Source organism: Rhinatrema bivittatum, chromosome 5 (genome assembly GCF_901001135.1).
Source record: "Rhinatrema bivittatum chromosome 5, aRhiBiv1.1, whole genome shotgun sequence".
Classification (NCBI taxonomy): Eukaryota; Metazoa; Chordata; class Amphibia; order Gymnophiona; family Rhinatrematidae; genus Rhinatrema; species Rhinatrema bivittatum.
Window position 1 is genome coordinate 29,972,410 of NC_042619.1, and position 19,403 is coordinate 29,991,812.

The 19,403-nt window shown below is 40.1% G+C and overlaps 1 protein-coding gene across 2 annotated transcripts in view; it reads left to right on the forward strand.

Moving 5' to 3' along the window:
* Nucleotides 1-19,403, forward strand: part of AAMDC (adipogenesis associated Mth938 domain containing) — a 44,085-nt gene that overhangs the window by 15,963 nt on the left and 8,719 nt on the right. The window contains exons 1-2 of one of the 2 annotated variants that reach the window (XM_029602192.1): nucleotides 4,963-5,108; nucleotides 5,393-5,557. In XM_029602192.1, coding sequence (XP_029458052.1) covers nucleotides 5,426-5,557 — 132 coding nt within the window. In that variant the 5' untranslated portion in view covers nucleotides 4,963-5,108; nucleotides 5,393-5,425. Of the gene's footprint in view, nucleotides 1-4,962; nucleotides 5,109-5,392; nucleotides 5,558-19,403 lie in introns of those variants that run through there. The other variant, XM_029602191.1, reaches the window with a different exon arrangement.

A 19,403-nucleotide genomic window follows, 5' to 3' on the forward strand; every position in this document is an offset into this window, starting at 1 on the left:
CTGAACAGGAAATTTACTCTGTGATTCAATCAATTAAGTTGGGTAAAGCGGCGGGTCAAGATGGTTTGGGATCAGAGTTTTATAAAATCCTGAAGTTTACTGTTTTAAAGCCTTTACAAAAATATTATGCTGGAATGTTGCTTGACAAACATATTGCTATATCTTCTAATCAATCAACTATCGTTGTTCTTCCTAAACCAGGTAAAGATCCCCTGGAAGTGGGCTCATATCGTCCAATATCTTTAATTAATGTGGATATAAAAATTTTGTCCGCGATTTTGGCATCTCGATTAAATCAAATTTTGCCTTCTATCATTCACGAAGATCAAACTTGTTTTGTAAAAGGCCGTCAGGGAGTACGCAATGTTCGGCGTCTTATTGCCGCATTAAGTTATCAGCCAAAGGCAGAATCGTTAATTCTTAGCCTGGATGCCGAAAAAGCTTTTGACTCCCTATCTTGGGAATATATGTTTTGGGCACTGCAGAAATATAACTTTTCTGGAAATTTCTTTACTTGGCTTCAAACTCTTTATAGTAATCCCAGCGCCATTATTTTGCTTAATGGAAACTCTACAGATTCTTTTTAGTTAAACTGTGGGGTCAGGCAGGGCTGTCCATTATCCCCATTGTTGTTTATTTTGGCATTAGAACCATTGGCTAATGTCTTGCGAAAGACACCACAATTTGTTGGAATTAGTTTGAATGGTCACCCATTAAAGACAGCTCTGTTTGCAGACGACATCCTACTTTTTGTGGGAAATCCTCGTAAAAGTGTTCCTGTTATTATTAATTTATTTGAACAATTCCACTTAGTAGCGGGCTTAAAAATAAATTATGCTAAGTCGGAAGCCTTGGCCCTCATTGATAACCTATCTGCTACTTGGCATGGTCCCTTTCCATTTAAATGGGCTCCTGAAAAGTTGAGGTATTTGGGAGCTTGGATCCCTAGACAGCTATATGACTTGAATATTCCCCCCTGTACAACACGCTTAGAGGAGCATCTGAAAGTTTGGATATCTCTCCCACTTTCTCTGTTCGGCCGTTGTGCATTGATAAAAATGGTGATTGTTCCTAAGCTTTTATATCTTCTTCACATACTTCCCTGTTGGTTGAGAGTTAAAGATCTTCAGGGCTTGCGATCTATTATTAATAATTTTCTTTGGAACGGTGGTCGAGCCCATATGGCTTATACTATTCTGGTAGGCCCTAAGGAACAGGGTGGATTAAATATGCCTGATTTTCATTTATATAATGTAGCCTGCCAATTGCGTTTCATTGGTGAATGGATCACGGGAACCTATCATTACTGTGCGCAAGGGATGTTGGAATGTATGTCTCGCCCAAGTTCTCCTCTTAGTATTATTCAACTATGTCCAGGGCTCAGATGTACCCTTTCATTTCCCAGAGTATTATTGGCACCATGTGTACGTGCTTGGAGATGGGTGCGACATCGTGCACATCTATCAGGAGAGGCCTCTCTTTTAAATCCCTTTCTTGGTAATACTGGCTTTCTTCCTGGGATTGAGAATAAAGGTGTCTATCTATCATGGGCAAATCGTGGATTAATGTTTCCTTTTCATCTATTTGATCCTGATTCTCATGTTTTATTGGATTATGATACTTTGGCTCGTACATATCAACTCCCAGCAAAACAATTTTTCGCTTACTTACAGGTTCGTCATTACTTACAATCTTTCTCATGGAGCTCTGAGATGTTAGCTGCTGAATCAAACTTTGCTACAAATATATTAGATACAGCGTGTATGACTAATTCAATCACAGGTTGGGGAAAACTAGGGAAGAAATTTATTAAAGTTGCCTATTTGGACTCTTTGGCAACTCGTTGATCAAATATGATAGGAATACAACTCACACCATCATATTTGAAATCTTGCTTTAAGGCACTGTATATGTCTTTACCTGACTTGGGATTACGGGAAGTCCAATTTAAGATACTTCACTGTTTTTATTATGATGATGTACGCAGAAATAAAATGAAGTTGGCATCTACTTCTTTGTGTAGTAAATGTGGAACAACGGATGGGATATTATACCATCGATTGTTTACCTGTCCAAAATTAACCACCTTTTGGGACTCTGTGTTTCAGACAATTACTAAATGTACAGATGTGCCTATACCTGTTACCGGGCATATACTGTTGGCTAGCTCCCACTTGGTAGACTTACCTGACAATAATTCAAAACGAAAATTTGAGCGTCTTTCTATTATGCTTGCATGTAGGACCATACTGGCAGACTGGACTGACCCAATGGCTATGCCTACTTTAGCAGCGTGGACAAATAGAATGGTATTACTACTACAAATGGAATTTATGGACTTTCTCAGTGACACACGTAAACCTGATAAATTGTACTGTGCTTGTTGGCAAGCCTATTATGCGTTACTTCCAAAAGATTTACAAGCTGGTTTGATTGATACTGGTTATAAACATAACTGGTCTTAAATGGAAGTTTCTGTAATGGGTGGGAGGAAATGTATGAATGTTGTGTGACTGGGGTATGACTGTTTATAACATAGAGATTTATGTCAATGCAATTGAACACGTAAGCTGAATGACTTTTAGATGTTTCATAGTGTTGGCTTTGTTAGATACTATGGTTTATGTATTGTGTTTTTGATTTCTGTATTTGTAAGCTGTGTTTTTTGTTTGTTTTTTTTGCATTAATTTAAAATTATAATAAAAATTATTTTGAAAAAAAAAATACTGTTGGATTCTTTTTGCATTAGCTATTGTCTTGTAGTAATATGCTCCCTTCCATATACTGACTCCGTTTTTCCATTCTTCTGATATTTTAAGTGATTTTTAATCCTTGGTCCTTGCTGTTGTGCCAATCACAAGGCAACATGGTTTAAGGTGGTCACATTATCTTACCCTTGAAAACCCTCCTATACTTCTTTTTTTGTAGATAACGTAATGTTAGCCATGACAGCTTGGCTTTTTACACGCTGATTTGATTGTATGGGGTTGGTACTCTTTGTTCTCTTCTCTGCTAATTTTGCCACGTTATTATGGTCCCTATAGATTGATATTTTCTCTTGTTTTTGTAGAGATTTCTTTCACCAGTTTATTGCCAACGATCTTATATCATATGTGACTCGTCCCTCCCGATGCAGCCCTAGTGAAACACAGTTTCGTGTTGGGGAACTGATTTTCTAATAAATGTGTTTTGGGTTTTTTTCATTTTATTTTTCTTAAATTTTATGATTTACATAATTCAACATTACAATTGAACTTTATAATTAGAAAATAAGATCCACATATTACCTATATAACATTCAAAACTTTAAACATCATTTTACTTGCTCTTATTTTCCATTTTACAATACAAGCTTGGGGGAGATTAATACTAAACAAGTACTTCATCTATAAATTTAGACCAACAAAAAATAAAGGATTAGCAGATTTAACTATTTCCCAACTCTGCTTGAATTTGAGATTGATCTTCCCTCCTTTGATTACGATACTCCTCTAAGTACCTCTCAAGATGTTCAGGTTCATAATATATATATCTTGCCCCTTCTATATACATCACAACTTTACACGGAAATCTTACTACTATTTGAATTCCAAAAGTTCTTGCCTGGTTCGCTAAAATCAGAAATTTTTTTTCGTCTCAACTGGGTTTCCTTGGCAACATCAGGGTATATCCATACCTTTTGGCCCAGGTATAAAGAGATTCTTTTTCCAGCAGTGTCAAATTTAAATCCTTTGGTAACAAATAATGGGACTGCATTAGCAAAAGTTGAGGAAGATATAACCCAGTTGAAAAAAGTTCAGACAGCTATTGTACAAGGTGAAACAGTACTTTCAAGAAAAGTAGAAATGATTGAAAATAATATCCGTTATACCAACTTAAGGATGGTTAACTTCCCTAAGTGTAAGTTAATTTCCCCAAAAGAACAACTGAGGAATTATTTTCAGGAGGTGCTTTTATTACCTTTAGAGAATATTCCCACAATTGTAAGTGCTTATTTTATAAATTGGAAGGCGGGAAAAACAGTATTAGATCAAGTGGGAAACTTCTCTGAACGTAACTGAATTGATAGAGACATCTCTTAGTGCACAGGTAGAAAAGAGGGGAACACTTTTGGTAAAATTTTCCCTTTCTTCGGAAAGGGATAAAATTCTAATAAATGTTTTGATAACTTGGAATTATATATTATCTGTTGTCAGTTTGTTTGTTTGTCTTTAGCTCTAATTTTTATATGGACCATTACACAAATATTTGCACAACACACCTGCTGTGTTTGCTCGTCATTCCACGTCATTTTGTAAAAAGAAAAATTGCCAAAGATTACCAAGATTCCTCTATTCTGTGCTGCTGTTATGAAACCATTGAATTCCTGGGTTTGAAATGGTACAAGCGACACAGCATCATGATCAAATGACACCAATGAGAGTTGGGTTAGCAAAATGAGAAAAGTGCCAGAAAGAAAGCTGCATTCTAATTTGGATAATGGCCATGCCCTAAAATGTAAGGCAGTACAGGACGGTTTGGGAATGCTTGTATTCTAGCTGTCTTGGTGGAGTAGATTTCTGAACCAGTGATCCAGATATGCTTCTGTGTGATTCTGATGGAAACTGTATGTCAAAATAATAATTTTAAATTCTGTGCAACTAGAAATGCATGACCAATGCAGATCTTTCAACAAGGAGCCCACGATAAAATGGGCAGTAAAATGTATTATAATCTGTAGTGTTTGGGGAGTGCAATCAACTTTTGTAAGATGCCACCCAAGGCATGTAAAATAGGAACAAGGAATAAAAATGTTCTGAGATCCTTCTCCTTTAAGCTGAATGGAAATGAAAGCCAGCACTTTAACAGCTGAGTGGCACGTACTGGGCCATCCAGCTAACTCTAAATTTAGAATATTTTGATAGACGCCTGTGGATTCTGGCCTTCCTTCCAGGTTAATCAGAACCCGATCTGGATCAGGCTTACTGCTGTAGCGAAGCAGTCTGGTGCCGTATTTCCATTCCTAGTCTCCATCATCTTCCTCTCTCATTTTGGGCACTTCAGCAGTTCGTTGATCATAACTCCCTTTATAACCTGCTGCAAGCAAACGTTTTGAGCAAGCTGTATACGTGAGTATGGCACAATGTCTGGGACTTCCTCTCTACCTGGGGGCTTTGATACCGTTTCTCCAGTACTCCTAACCTCCCCATTCAGGAGCAAAAACTGAACGAGAGAGACTCTCTTCTCATTCATGGGCGTGCATTCTGTTGCTACTGGTTCAGATACTGTTGGGGGGTTTTTTGTTTGGTTTTTTGGGTTTTTTTTTTTTATTTAATGCCTTTATTGATAAAGCAATGCAAACCTTTTTTAAAAGCAAGTTCTAGGGTTTATTTTTGTGTTTCTCCTGTTTCAGATTTGGATGCGAGGCTTCTCCTGAAGTGTGGATATGTCTTCTCCTGAAATTGCTAAGCTTTCCTGGGGCAGCATGAGGGTGGAAGGCTGTCCTCAAGTTTACAAGGACTGTAAGGTGTGGCCAGGTGGGAGCCGGACCTGGGATTGGAGAGAAACTGGAACAAACGTAAGTGTTTTTTATTTACATAGTGCTCAGAGCTGCTGACACAGGCAGGTGCCATTGACATTTAGAGCAAAATCTCGGTGCTGTGTCCTGCTGTAATTTAGCCAAAATGTTTATCTAGTCAATGCATCTTAATGAGGAGGCAAATAATCACACTTTTTCCACAATAAGACCTTGTTGGAGCTATCAAAGTCTGTGAAATATGAAATGTGATGTGCATAGGTGGGGAAGGATTATTGACAGGAGGCATATTTTATTCATAATTTTTACATATTTATTAAAGAGTTGTGGTTTCACTTTCTTGTAAGCAGCCACCTGGGGCTTAGCTATCACAAGTAGTTATTTGAATACAGTGTTAGAATGCAGCAGATTTTTCATCATTAAATTTAATTTGGATTGATTAATTTACCAGGTGATTTTATTCTTATGATTAACTGAGGGCTTGGGATATTGGTCATCAAATGGGGAGAAATGTATTATTCACAACATCCAGAAAATCTGCCATCGCTCCCATTAAGGGTCCAAAAAAAAACAAAAAAAAAAACCAACCAGAAATAGATGTCACAGTGAGCTCTGGTGGGACAAAACCTGTGATACAGACCTCCTCCCTAAATCCATACCCAAACAAAATGCTTTCCCAGCCTCAAAAACAGGGGGTAGCTAAAGTAATATCAGAGTTGAAAAAAGAAACCCAAAGGCGCACCGTTAGAGGAATTGTTACAGAAAACTCCCTTCTCCTGGGGGATTCTATTATTAAAGGTATTAATTTGGGAACAAACTTGGAAAGAGACAAAAATGTCAAGTGCCTACAAGTGGAATACAAACCAGATTTTTTTTTTTTTTGTACGGTTGCAAGAAAGATGATGTCCAGAGTCCTTCTGTCTCGTTGTCCATTTGGGGACCAATTACCTGGCAGTAAATTACAAAGGGAATTCCAGAATTTAGGGGACTGTAGCATTTTCAGAGGTGTTGGCAGCTCATAGTAAGGGAGAAGGAAGACTTGGTTGTATTGCCAATTTTAATAAGCGGCTCAAAACCTGGTGCTTTACTGTTCTGATGGCCTACATCTTTCTGTTGCAGTAAAAAAAGATCCTAAGTGAAAAATTCAGATCACACTTTGACAGACTTTTTAGATCCCAATCGTCAGCGCTCTGCATAAGTTACCAAATGCGCACACAAGAGATTTATGCTTGTATGTGTGGCAGGAGCTGCACAGTTTATAAAATACTGCGTATTTCTGCCCAGCAAGTACATGCTTATGAGTCAATACATGTGTACATTTGTAATGCAGGAAAATATATACACATTCTATCTGTTTTATAAAATTATGCACATTTATTTTATACATGTAATAATTGTAACATGTCATGTAATAACCAGAGTTAAACAGGGAGGAAGATATATTAAGTAAACATGTACTCCGCTTATGAAAACACTTGTGCACGTACTTGGAATCACCAGTTTACGCTGACCCCCACCACTTAACCCAGACCTCCAATCCAAAAACTGCAGTAAAAAGGCAAGTCCAGTTTCACCTCCACAACTTAATTAGCAGGTGTATGGAGACGTCTGGTAATATATGATCAAGTACTGCTCACAAAATAGCAATTTATGCACGTACATCTGACCCCTGCCTTGGAACATGCCCAAAATGTTTGAGATGAAACTGGGATCTCACACAGGCAGAAGCAGCTTCTGGACAGTTAGGTTGTCCAGTAGACAGAACAGGCTCTAAAAGGGAGTCTCAGGTTTTTAAGGCAGGAAGAAAAAGTGAACAACAGTTGGCTAGGGGATTGTAAAGCCAGAAGCAACAGGAAGCACCAGGCTGCTGGGAAATGTAGTTTGGAGTTCTTTGGCAGAGAACCAATAGGATGAAGGTAGCAGCCATAGAAAGGTGTGGTAATAATTGGACGTCACTGCTGAGGCTAATTACAGAGCTACTGAAATGAATCAGCATGTCTTAAGGGAGAGAATACTGCCTTTCAGACAAAGGGAGAGAAGGAGATGCAGGTGGTGAGCCAGGGCTCACCCAGACCCTTCAGTTAGGGATTTTGAATCTGTAAAGGTACAATTGGGAAGCAGGTTCTGCAGAGACCTAGGGAATTGAGCTGTGTCTTGTTGCAGAGATGCCCACAGCCCTTTGTTAGGGATTTTGAATCTTCAAAGGTACAGTTTGGGAAGCAGGTTTTATAATGACCCTGGGAGGATTAGGCTGGCGTGTGAATGATTCCCAGTGTATCTTGCTGGTGTCTCAGGAAAGGAACTGAAAGTTAGAAGTGTGATGTGAACCCTAATGCATGGAATAGAGTTGCTTTCTATTGGAAGTGGCTGGCTCTGAGCTGTGTGATCCTCAGAACTGTAAAAGGGCTGTGCAGGGCCCAGACGCTGACTTGTGATATGCTCTTTTTATTTTTCCCCCGTTAACACTTGCGTGTGAAACCACAAGTGCACGCATACTCGCAGTGTTTTTCCCATATACGAGTGTGCATACTACGTATACATGATTATGCTGACATGCGCAGAAACCTTTTGAAAAGTTAACCCTGCAACTAGAGGAGGGGGTGGCAAATGGAGGCCGATGCATTTGGGCTGTTACCCTGACAAATGAAGATTGTGGAGAAAATTTAGAAAAGTGAGAAACTCACTAGTCTGCTCTTCAGCAGTAGGGAAGATGAAAAAAGCAGATATGAGGCTACAGAGAATATAGAAAAGCCAAGAATAAATAAACGGAAGGCCATTAGCACACCTGGGAATGGACTCTCATGGTGGCAGGTCCAACAATGTGAAATGCTGTAACATCAAGTTTAAGGACTGAACAATTGATAAAGCCTTTCAGAAAAAAAGTCTTAAGGCTTTTTTTTTTCCCCTCAGGCCTTTGGGACTTACCAGCCTCTAAAACAGTTCTGTTATTTTGTTTTTGATTGGGTTAAAATTGCATGTAAGGTTTCTAGTTTGTAAACTTTTCCTGTTGCTTCATATTGTAATGTTGCTGCACTTGGTTATATGTTTTTGTTTTTAAATGTCATAACTTGGAGATCACTTGATGCGGTGAGCTGAACGGTTATCTGTAGAAGGAGCTCTGGGCACCACCCCTGCTAAATCCATCAGCATCACCTTGTGTGAATTTCTGCACCCGGTTTGCTTATAGAGGAGGAATAGCCTAGTGGTTAGATCAGTGGACTATGAACCAGGAGACCAAGGTTCAAGTCCCACTGTCACTCCTTGTGACAGTTGGACAAGTCACTTTACCCTACATTGCCTCAGGTACAAAAACTTAGATTGTAAGCCCTCCGGGGATAGAGAAATACCTACAGTACCTGAATGTAAACCGATGTGATATCTCAATTGAGATGAATGTCGGTATATAAAAATAATAAATAATAAATAAAAATAAATACTGAGATGGCAACTGGAGTACAAAAAAAGGATAAAAATAAGCTGAAATCAGTGGAAGGCAAAATGGCTAACGGCCAGGAGAACCAGGGGCCTTTCAGCCTTGATGACGCAGCTATAGCATTGCTTACTGCAGTGATAGTAAATACTCTAGACAACAAACTGCAGGCAATTAATGACAACATTACAGATCTGAAAAACATGATGACCGAAATAGGAGGTCATAGGAATGTTGTGAAGACCTGGTTGAAAATACCTCCCTAGCATTGGAAAGAAAAGTTGAAAAACTGAAGAAACAAGTATTGGAACAAAGCCCAAAAATAAATGACCTTGAAAACTGATTGCGACGGAAGAATCTCCATATTGTGGCTTTACTGGCTTCTTTGGGAGATGACATGCTAGTTGAGACCTTGCAAACATAGCTGCCGCAAATGTTGAATCTACTGCAGCTAGCTAGCCTCCTACAAATTGAGCACACCCAGCGTGCCGGTCCTAAGACTCAGGCCAATGCAAGGCCATGAATAGTCCTTGCTATATATTCGAGCTATGCACACAGACTATCTTAGTAATGGCGCACAAACAAGAGGGCCTTACTTATAATCACCATAAGATACTTATTTTTCAGGATTTTTCCAATCATTGGCTTTACAATGGAAGGCATTTGCCACGGTGTGTTCCGAATTGCACCAACGAAAATTCACTTCCAGCTACAATATCCTGCTAAGCTTTATGTGTGGTATGAGAGGAAGGTTACCCTTTATGAATTTGAGGTGGAAGCAAAGAGGTTTTTGCAGGCTCAGACATCAGGCAGCAGTTCTAATGCCACAGAATAATTTCTTGAGATGTAGAGGTTTTTTATTTTTTTGACTTCCTCAGGAATAAGGCATGCAAGACACATTGGAGTGCTTAATCCACATGCACAGCTGAAATAACATGTACCATAAGATACCATGGAGATGTTCCTTTTTTTTTTTTCCTTTCTTTAATCTTTGAGGGGTCAAAATTTAATCTGTGGGGTCAAAATTTCTTGACTATACAGTTATGGTGGTGTTATTAACCTGTATTGATAACTTTAACAGAAGTTAGAAATGGTCGGATTGGTGAAGGTGGTGCCCTTTGTCTCAAACTATGGTCATATCGGACCACAGCCCTGTATCTTGTGATTTTCTGATTGGAGCAGTAGTTACACAAACTTTTAATTGGAAAATGCCTTTCTCTTTAGTATTGGGCAAAGCTTTCCCTGCCTATTTAAAGAAATGCTGGCAGGAATATGAGGAGTATAATGCCATTCATAAAGAGAATCCTGCTTTATATTGGGAAGCAGGGACAGCAGTGATGAGAGGCTATATCACCAATTATTTGATTAGGAAAAAGAAAATTTAAATGCTGATATTTTAGACTTGGACAAGCAAATTAAAAAACAAACTTGGATACAACAGCCTTCACTAACTCGCAAGCTGGAGTATATGAGGACCCAAAAGACTGAATGACCTGCTCCATTGAAAAGCTGGTTATGCGATACAATCTCTGTGACATAAATTCTATCTTAATGGAAATAAGGCAAATAAAATGCTGGCTAATGTGATTTATTTGCAGAGAAGTACTAACTTTATCTCTGGTATTAAGGATCATAGAGGTAATATTGTTAATTCCGCTGAAAAAATGTGCTAATTTTTTTGGGACTTTTATGTTACACTATACTCTGCTGAATCTGAGAACTTAGAACTAAGAGAAGAGTTTATGCAGAAGGTAGTTCTTCCTCAGGTATCCCCTGTAGATCTTGCTAGATTAAATGCCCTGTTTACCTCGTTTGAAACTCTATAGGTAATAAATAATCTGAAAAATTTTAAAGCACCAGCCCCAGATGGGCTCTATGCTGGATTTTATAAGACATTAAAAGAACATATTGCAACTGATCTGCAGAATTTATTTGAAGACATGGGGCCGGATTTTAAAAGGGTTACGCACATAAGTTATGCGCGTAACCCTTAAAAAAAAAAAAACCTTGCGCGCGCCGAGCCTATTTTGCATAAGCTTGGCAGCGCACGCAAGCCCCGGGACCCGCGTAAGTCCCAGGGCTTGCAAAAAGAGGCGGTCGAGGGCATGGCCAGGGGGCGTGGTGTTGGCTTGGGGGCGTGTTCGTGGGCATGGGGGCGGTCTGGGGGTGTGGCCAAGTGCCCCGACACAGTGGCCCGTGTTGGGGCCTGCTGCGGCAGCAGACAGCCGGCTCTCGTAAGTTACGACTGCCCAGAGGCAGGCGTAACTTTGCGGATAAAGGTTAGTAGGGGGATTTAGGTAGGGCTGGGGGGTGGGTTAGGGAGGGGAAGGTGGGGGGAGGCGGAAGGAAAGTTCCCTCCGAGGCCGCATCGATTTTTAAATCAGCTCGCAGCGCTGCCTGTGTCTTTCTAAAAAAAAAATGGTGAAAGACAGAGACAGTGCACTGCGAGCTGATTTAAAATTTTTGATCGAGAAGAAATAATATGAGCACAGAATAATGTGATTATAAAGGAACAAATGGAGAAAGCTGAGATGTGTGGTGGTCAAGCAGTTTTCCCCTGACGAAGAATTGATTCGAAATGTGGCCTCGTTGGGTATAAAAACGCTATCATGAACTGAGTTCTCAGCGTCTGAACCAAGCTAAGTATCCTGCGGCTGGTTAAGGAAGCAGTTTTGAAGGTTTTTTGTGGTGAACTGTTTCCATTTTTTGACAAGGATTGACTTTTTACAATAATTATAAAAAAGTACAAAAATATTTAAGAAATAAAAAATTAAATTTTTGTGGTAAATAAACATATTAGGTGTGGAAGGTTGGCAGTCTGTTCATGATTAAAAATTATAGCGAGGATTGCCTGGATGGCTCCTTGGTAAATTTATGAAACAACCACCTCCCTCCTATTCAATTTTTTGTGATTTAAATTTTTTAAGAAAAAATTTTTTTTGAAAAGGGATTCTTGGTGGCAATCACAATTGATGAATTAATTACCTCCCTTTTTTTGGGGGGGATTTTTCAGGTTTTATGAGATACATATAAAAAAAGAAATAAAGAACAAGAACATTTGATGTGGGTTGGTTGTTGTTACTTAGAATTGTGGATAGGCAGGAAACAAATATATGCTTATAGTCCTAAGCAATTAAGGGGTAGATTTTTAATACGTGCGAGTGCTTCCTGGTGCACACACATGGATGTGCATGTGCGTACCGGATTTTATAATCCGCACGAGCAAGGAGGGGGAATTTTACAAACTCTGCATGGCAACGCAATCCGGGTTTCCCCAATTCCCTCCCAGTCCGCTCCAATTAAGGAGCGGACTGGGAGGGAACTTTCTTAACCCCCTGCCTAACCTTCCTTTCTCTTCCCCTCTCCTCTCCTCTCCTCCCCTAAACCAGACCTATCTGGCCGGAATATTTTTATTTTATTACTTGCTGCTCCTCTGGAGCAGAGGCCAGCACGTGCTTCTCTGGGACTGCGGCTAATGGCCGCTGTCCTTTCCAGCCTCGGCCCAGCCACGCGCGTAAACTCTGGGATTTACGCATGCAGGGCTTTTAAAATCTACCCTACAGTTCCTGAACTGCAAGCCCTCAGAATAGAGGAGGACTTGGACGTAATTGCTATCACAGAGACGTTTCAATTAGTACTACGAGCAGGATGCAGCCAATACCGGGCTAAGGTGGTGGAATAGGTCTTTAAGTAAAAAATATCAAAGCGACTGAAATGCAGGGAGGTCGGGAGAAGGGGGAAGCCCTGTGGGCTGTTTGGGAAAGAAGCCATGACACTTCCATTTACACCAGCATGGGCTTCAGGCGGCGGAACTGGACTGAGATCTGACTGAAGATGAGGAGCTGGGAATACTGTGGAGGCAGCATTCAAAATCCAGGCCAGCCCGAGATACAGGCATCCTTCTGGATCTCCTGCACTACAGGACTGTGGCCGAGTATTGTCCTTATTAGTATTTTTGAAAGGCAGACATACACCCGTGCCTTAGATATCTGTGAGTCATTATATGTACATAGGCATGTGGGGGGCCCACATAACGCCATAGAATTCAGTGGGAAGTAGATTATTTTAAGAAGAAACAGTAATCGATTATTTGTAGTACAAATGATACTGTTGTGAGTTTCCAGATGTGTTTGATATTTTTGGAATGAAATAAAGATACAGCTTTATCCTCGGAGGATAACTTGCATTGCATTTTGAAGCCTACAGGGGACATTAAGACCATTTTCTTCACAAATAATGTGGGCCTTCTCCCCCCTGCCATGACGTCAGAGCCGGTAGTGGAGGGGGGATAGGGAAGGAAGAGCTACCCAGTTCCGGAGGTGGATCACTAATGGCGTAACCCTGCCCTTTTGTGAGTGATGATGCGCGGTGGTGCTTTGTAGGGAGTTAGAGTCTGGTCATGTTTCGAATCTCTCTGTGAGAGAGGGGTTTAGAAATTGTTGGGCTATTGGGCTACATTTAAAACATTTGCTTATGCATTTTTTTAAATTTTTATAGTATATTTTGTGAATTTGTTATTGCTGTACTTTTTTTAATAATACTGTTATGAAGCTTTATATTTTATAATTGTATTATTTTGCATCATTGTAAGCCACTTTGGGTCCCTTGGGAGAAAGGTGAGGTGCAAATCCAAGAACAGAATAGAAGCTCACATCCTTTCATTAACAAATTTAGAAACTTCCTTTTCCACTGTCCCTCCTCCTATGATAGGATGCACTGATGTCTATACAGAATAAAGGGGAGATGGGGAAAAGGATGGGCATCCAGACAGGAGAATAAGATCAGTCTCAGTTAACGAGCAGGATTATATAAAATGGCTATAACCAGCAGGTGCGATCCATCTGATGGCACTGACATGGACCAACTTTCAGAGCATGCATGGGAGATCCTGCACATGAGCCCTTCAGTCTTTCTTCGTCTGAGCTACTGAACAGATGTATAATCACGTTCCACGTTTGGTAGTTTTGCCAATTGTTGCATTTTTGCAGATTTATTAACATTTTTTTTGCTTCCTTGGCAGCCTTTAAAAAAAAAAAAAAAAAGTAAATAAATAATAGCAAAATCCAATAAGGCCTCTGTCGGTGGCTTCAAAGCCTGTGGATGGAAGGGTCTGATATTCATCAGGATACCCACACTATCTGCTTCTGTTGCCTGGGCTCAGATCATGATATCTCAGGCTACGCATACTGTGGTAAGATGTCTCCAAGGACATTGCAGTTCTACGGGTGGAAAATGTATCTTGCAGGCCTCTGTGCCAACTGGGACAGCGCCGTCATTCGTCCTCCCTGCATGAGGCCTTGTCCTTAAAGACCCAGTGCTACAGGGATTCCAGATGTCGCCAGGAGTCAGCCTCCCTCCATAAAGGCTCTTCAGGGAACATCCCCCCCCCCCCCCTCGATTGGGGCCATCTCTTGGATTCACCACCCGCTGGGGCCTTTGCTGTCACTAAACTGGAGGTGGAAGTAAACTTCAGTATGGGCACGTCATCAGAAGAGGTCACCCCCCCAAAGGTACTCTTCAGTATGGGCACGTCATCAGAAGAGGTCACCCCCCCCCCCCAAAGGTACTCTTCAGTATGGGCACGTCATCAGAAGAGGTCACCCCCCCAAAGGTACTCTTCAGTATGGGCACGTCATCAGAAGAGGCCACCCCCCCCCCCCCCAAAGGTACTCTTCAGTATGGGCACGTCATCAGAAGAGGTCACCCCCCCCAAAGGTACTCTTCAGTATGGGCACGTCATCAGAAGAGGTCACCCCCCCCCCCCCCCCCAAAGGTACTCATCAGTGAAAGAATAACTCGAAATCCTGCATTTATAGAAGTATTGTTACAACAAAGATATTAGTCTTGGTTGCCGTCTTGAGGGTTTCAGCTAATAGAATAGTCATTCAATCCAAGCTAGTATTTGTTTAGGGATTTGACTGCAGGAATATAGAAAGGCCAAAATCAACACTGGGTGTCAAGGCCATTCCTTAGAAGTCTGATGTAGAAAGCATCCTCTGGGGTGGAGCTCTGCCTGTGATTATTCTTCCCTGTCCTCTCTCCAGTGCCTCCTGAGCAGCCGCTTCCAGTGATAATGTTTCTGCCATAGAACATGACCTCAGATTCTCTGGGTAATGCAGACAAAGCTGGCTTATTGTTGAATCACAGCCTAATGCTGCGCTTGCATGTGGCCAAGTAAAGTGATATATATATTTTTTTTGTTCTTTATGTTTTACAAGCTATCAAATTTGCTTTTTCTCTGCCAGCAAAGACCCAGTGAATTATTGCACAAAGGAAAATCGAGTGCATTCATAAGTCATTCAGCACTGGTGTTGGTTCAGACAGCACCTAACATTTCTACTACAGCAAAGATGCAAGGAAATCAATTTGTTGGCTGTAAGGCTTGCACCACCATCTGAGAGTTTATTGCTTTCACTCCAGTCCTTTTCTGGATGTCCTAAGCTGCAGGTGTCTCATAATGAGGAATGAAAAAAATGGTGTAGGCATTCTCCATATTTATCAAATGTATTTATTTATCAAATGTCTAGCCCACTGATCCGCAGAACTCAGTGGGTTACAGTGTACATACACAGTAATAAAACAAAGTACAATACAAACTAAAACAATTTCAAATAGTAAAACAAAAGCATACATACCCAAATTAGTGTTACATAAGCCCCATGGCACGTTTCCCAGGTCAAGATCTTCTACATGCACAATATTATATTTAGGGTTTCTATTTTTAGATATTTATAAATGTAGATATTTATTTTTCAGTTAAGGATTCTTTGAGGGTACAAAAAGTTAGTGGTTTTGCGGGACAGGTTCTATTACTGGGTACCACTTTCCAGCTGAATCAAATGCATGCATTTCTATAGCACAAATCTACTGCTATAGTAAAACCATACTCACATTCCCCCCTGCAAATAACCAGCACTGTCATTCACAACTCCAGCCCCTCCTCTCTCTCTCTCCATCTCTGTTTCTACCACTCAAATTCCCTACCCCTGCTTGTCCTGTTCTCGTACCACCAGCTTCAATACTTTGGGTTGGGAATAACTGTGCAGCAGAGCCAATGGGAGGAAGAGAAGAACAGAGGCTAATCATTGGCTAACATTTTTATGTAGCTGAGGTGTCCTCAATGTGAAAAAGGTATAAAAAGAGAGCGGAGGATCCAAGGAGAGGGTTGAGAAAGAACTATCCAATGTTGAGTTTTGTTTTTTTTTGTATTAGGGGTGTCATCAGTTTTTACCAGCTACAACCCCTGATTATATTATTTTATACAATGAATGCTATAAACCAGGGGTTCTTAACCCAGTGCTCAGGACACACCTAGCTAGTCAGATTTTCAGGATATCCACAACAAATATGCATGAGAGATGGCTGCAATGGAGCCAGTGCATGCAAATCTATCTCATGCTATAAACTGTTGGCTGTAGTAGGGTACAGTCTAGTACTTCTCTCTTTTTTAACCAAAAGCTTAGAACTCTGGTTGCATTCGGTCATGAGAAGTATTTCTCTGTGAGCACTCTGTGGAATTGATTTCCAGGACACGTTGGTCTGCTCCAATCAAAGTCAGGATATACAAGAAAAATTCCCACCATTCTCAAAAGATGGACGTTGTTGGAAAATGCAAAATTCTTTCTTGCTTATTTTATGTGTGGTTGTACTTTACTTGTCACTTCATTGTACACCTACTGGGTAAAATCAGAGGCATAAAAAGGAAAGTAATATTCATATAATGAGATGCAAGAGAATGTTGAAAATCTCTTTGGGAATGTGCTTTATAGGTGTAGGGTATAAAGAGCATACGGTGACAACTGGCATAATCTGTTTGTATTAATGTGACAAAAGTAGACAGCGATCCGAAACTGTAGCCATGATGCTTGGGCAGATAGGGCATGTGCAAGGAAATAAAGATAAATAAATAAATTCAGGACCCATATTGAAAGTTCTTAGAGGAACTGAGAAGTTGGATCGAAAATCTTTGGGTTTAGTTTCCTTATAGCCTTGATTTATCACATTGCAATTTAATATCATAGCACAGTAATAATAATTCTCCTTATATTATAAACTACAACTCATTGGAAACAAAATGCAAAACATGATACAGTATTTAATAAAACCTGTTAAAATGAAAATTCACTAAAAAGTAAAAGTCTCACATAAAAAACTATGCTGGATAATCCTCTAAACATCATTAAAAAGCCAAGCCATTAATATCTTTCAAGATTTTTGATAATTGCTTTCTTGACATAGACAGCAACAGCAATTTATTTACCGTGAGCTCCCTACAGGGTTAACTCGAGTGCAACAGGCCAGTCCTTTTTATTAGCTTAAGCATCTGCTGCAGCTCGGCTTCCCATGTGCACAATTAGGCATAATAGCTAAGTAAGGTCTCACCAGCTAGTCCATTGTGTTTACCTCTTACATACAATTTCTTCTCCTTTTAAACCCATGAGCAAAAGGTGTCATTGAAAGAAATCTCTTTCAAATCAATAACTACTTGGTTTTTTTTGTTTTCACATGTGAATCAATGGAGGCTAAATTTAGGCTTCTAGCTAGTAAGGATGAGGCGTGGATGAGGAGGACAGAAAGGAGGACTTTAGATTTATTAGAACGGGGGTGCTATTCTGTGAAATGAGGCCGCACCTTAACCAAAATGGAACCTGGCTGCTGGGAGATAAACCCGCTTTTAAACTAGATTGTAGCAGAACACCAACAGTCTCTCAGGACTGGGTATGGGGCAGAGCACCCGCAAATGATACCATTAAAAAAAAAGGAAATTAGATTGTCCTGACAGTGAAGATATAAAAAAAAAAAAATGTCCAGAATACCTGAATCAACTGCTAGTAAGTGGGTTATAAAAAAATAATACATTTAGGTGTCTATATGCAAATTGAATAAATCTAAAAAAAATAAAATAATAAGATGAGAGAGTTATATAAACCTGCCTCCAAAATATCAAACAGCTTCTCACAAGCCTCAACCTGATACTAAATTCATCAAAAACAGAACTTCTACTCATCACGCCAGAAAACAGCTCCCTCACACCCACTCATCCAGCCTCACCAAATACTACACAAGTGAGAGACCTAGGAGTCCTAATTGACAATCACCTAAACCTGAAAGCTAACATCAACAAAACCACCAGAGACTGCTTTTATAAGCTCCAAGTGCTGAAAAGAATAAGACCTCTCTTCCACACACATGACTTTAGAACGATTCTACAATCAATCATTTTCGCAAAGCTGGACTATTGTAACACCATCTTGCTTGGTCTCCCTTCATCACACACCAAACCACTGCAAATGGTCCAAAATGCCTCCGCCCGTATACTCACTAACACCAGGAGAAGAGAACACATAACCCCTATCCTGATGGGCCTCCACTGGCTGCCCATCCACTTCAGAATAATCTACAAGGCCATTCTCACCATTTTCAAAAACATCCATCAATTAGCCCCAATTGATCTCCATATCCCACTACGATTACACAACTCAACAAGACCGACAAGAGAAGCTTACAAAGGAACACTTCAAGTACCTCCAGCTAAAACTACCAGACACATCACGCTTAGAGATCGGGCCTTCTCCACAGCCGGTCCAACTATATGGAACTCCATTCCTCCAGATCTTAGAATGGAACCAAGCATCTCAATCTTCAAGAAAAGACTCAAGACGTGGCTGTTCACACAGGCCTTTCCTAACTCCAACATTATTTAACTTCCATCAATCAACACACTTCGCTAGTATTAGCATTAATAGCCTCCTCTTACAATGTTATTATATGTAATTATCTGATCTACATTTCCCTTCTTACTCCAAGTTATTGATTTCCTTGTTACATGTAACTGCTTTTCTGCACTATTGTTCAAATTGTAAAGTTTATTATAATCGCACCCCTGTTTCTTGTGAACCAGCATGATGGGACTATCGTCTTGAATGTTGGTATATAAAAAAAACTTAAATAAATAAAATAATTAAATATATAATGTATGACAATATTGACATAACAGGCACCTTGGAGACCTGGTGGAAAAAGCACAACACTGGGACAGTTTTCATACAAAATATATCAAAGCGACAAATGTGGTGGTGGCATTACATTAAATGTTAAAGATTCTATAGAGTCAAGCAAGATATAGATTATACAAGAAGCTAATTGCACTTTGGAATCTCTCTGGATAGAAATTCCATGCATAATCTCCTTAAAATGTGTAGTCTCTCAGCTCATGTATTTATTTCAATCTGAGCCATGCAGCATACCTTAGGCAGTGTTCTTCTCTCTCAACAGTCAGATGGGTAGCTTCATTTGGCATAACAGAGTGGCCCATATTAGCATAGGAACTCTTGCTAGACTAGACCCAAGCTTTTCAAGGGGGTTTGGGGGTTACTAGATGTAAGGATGTATTACTGGGTGGAAGGACTCAGAAGCAATTCAAGTCTTTCATGGGACCAGCTAGAAAGAGACCAATCA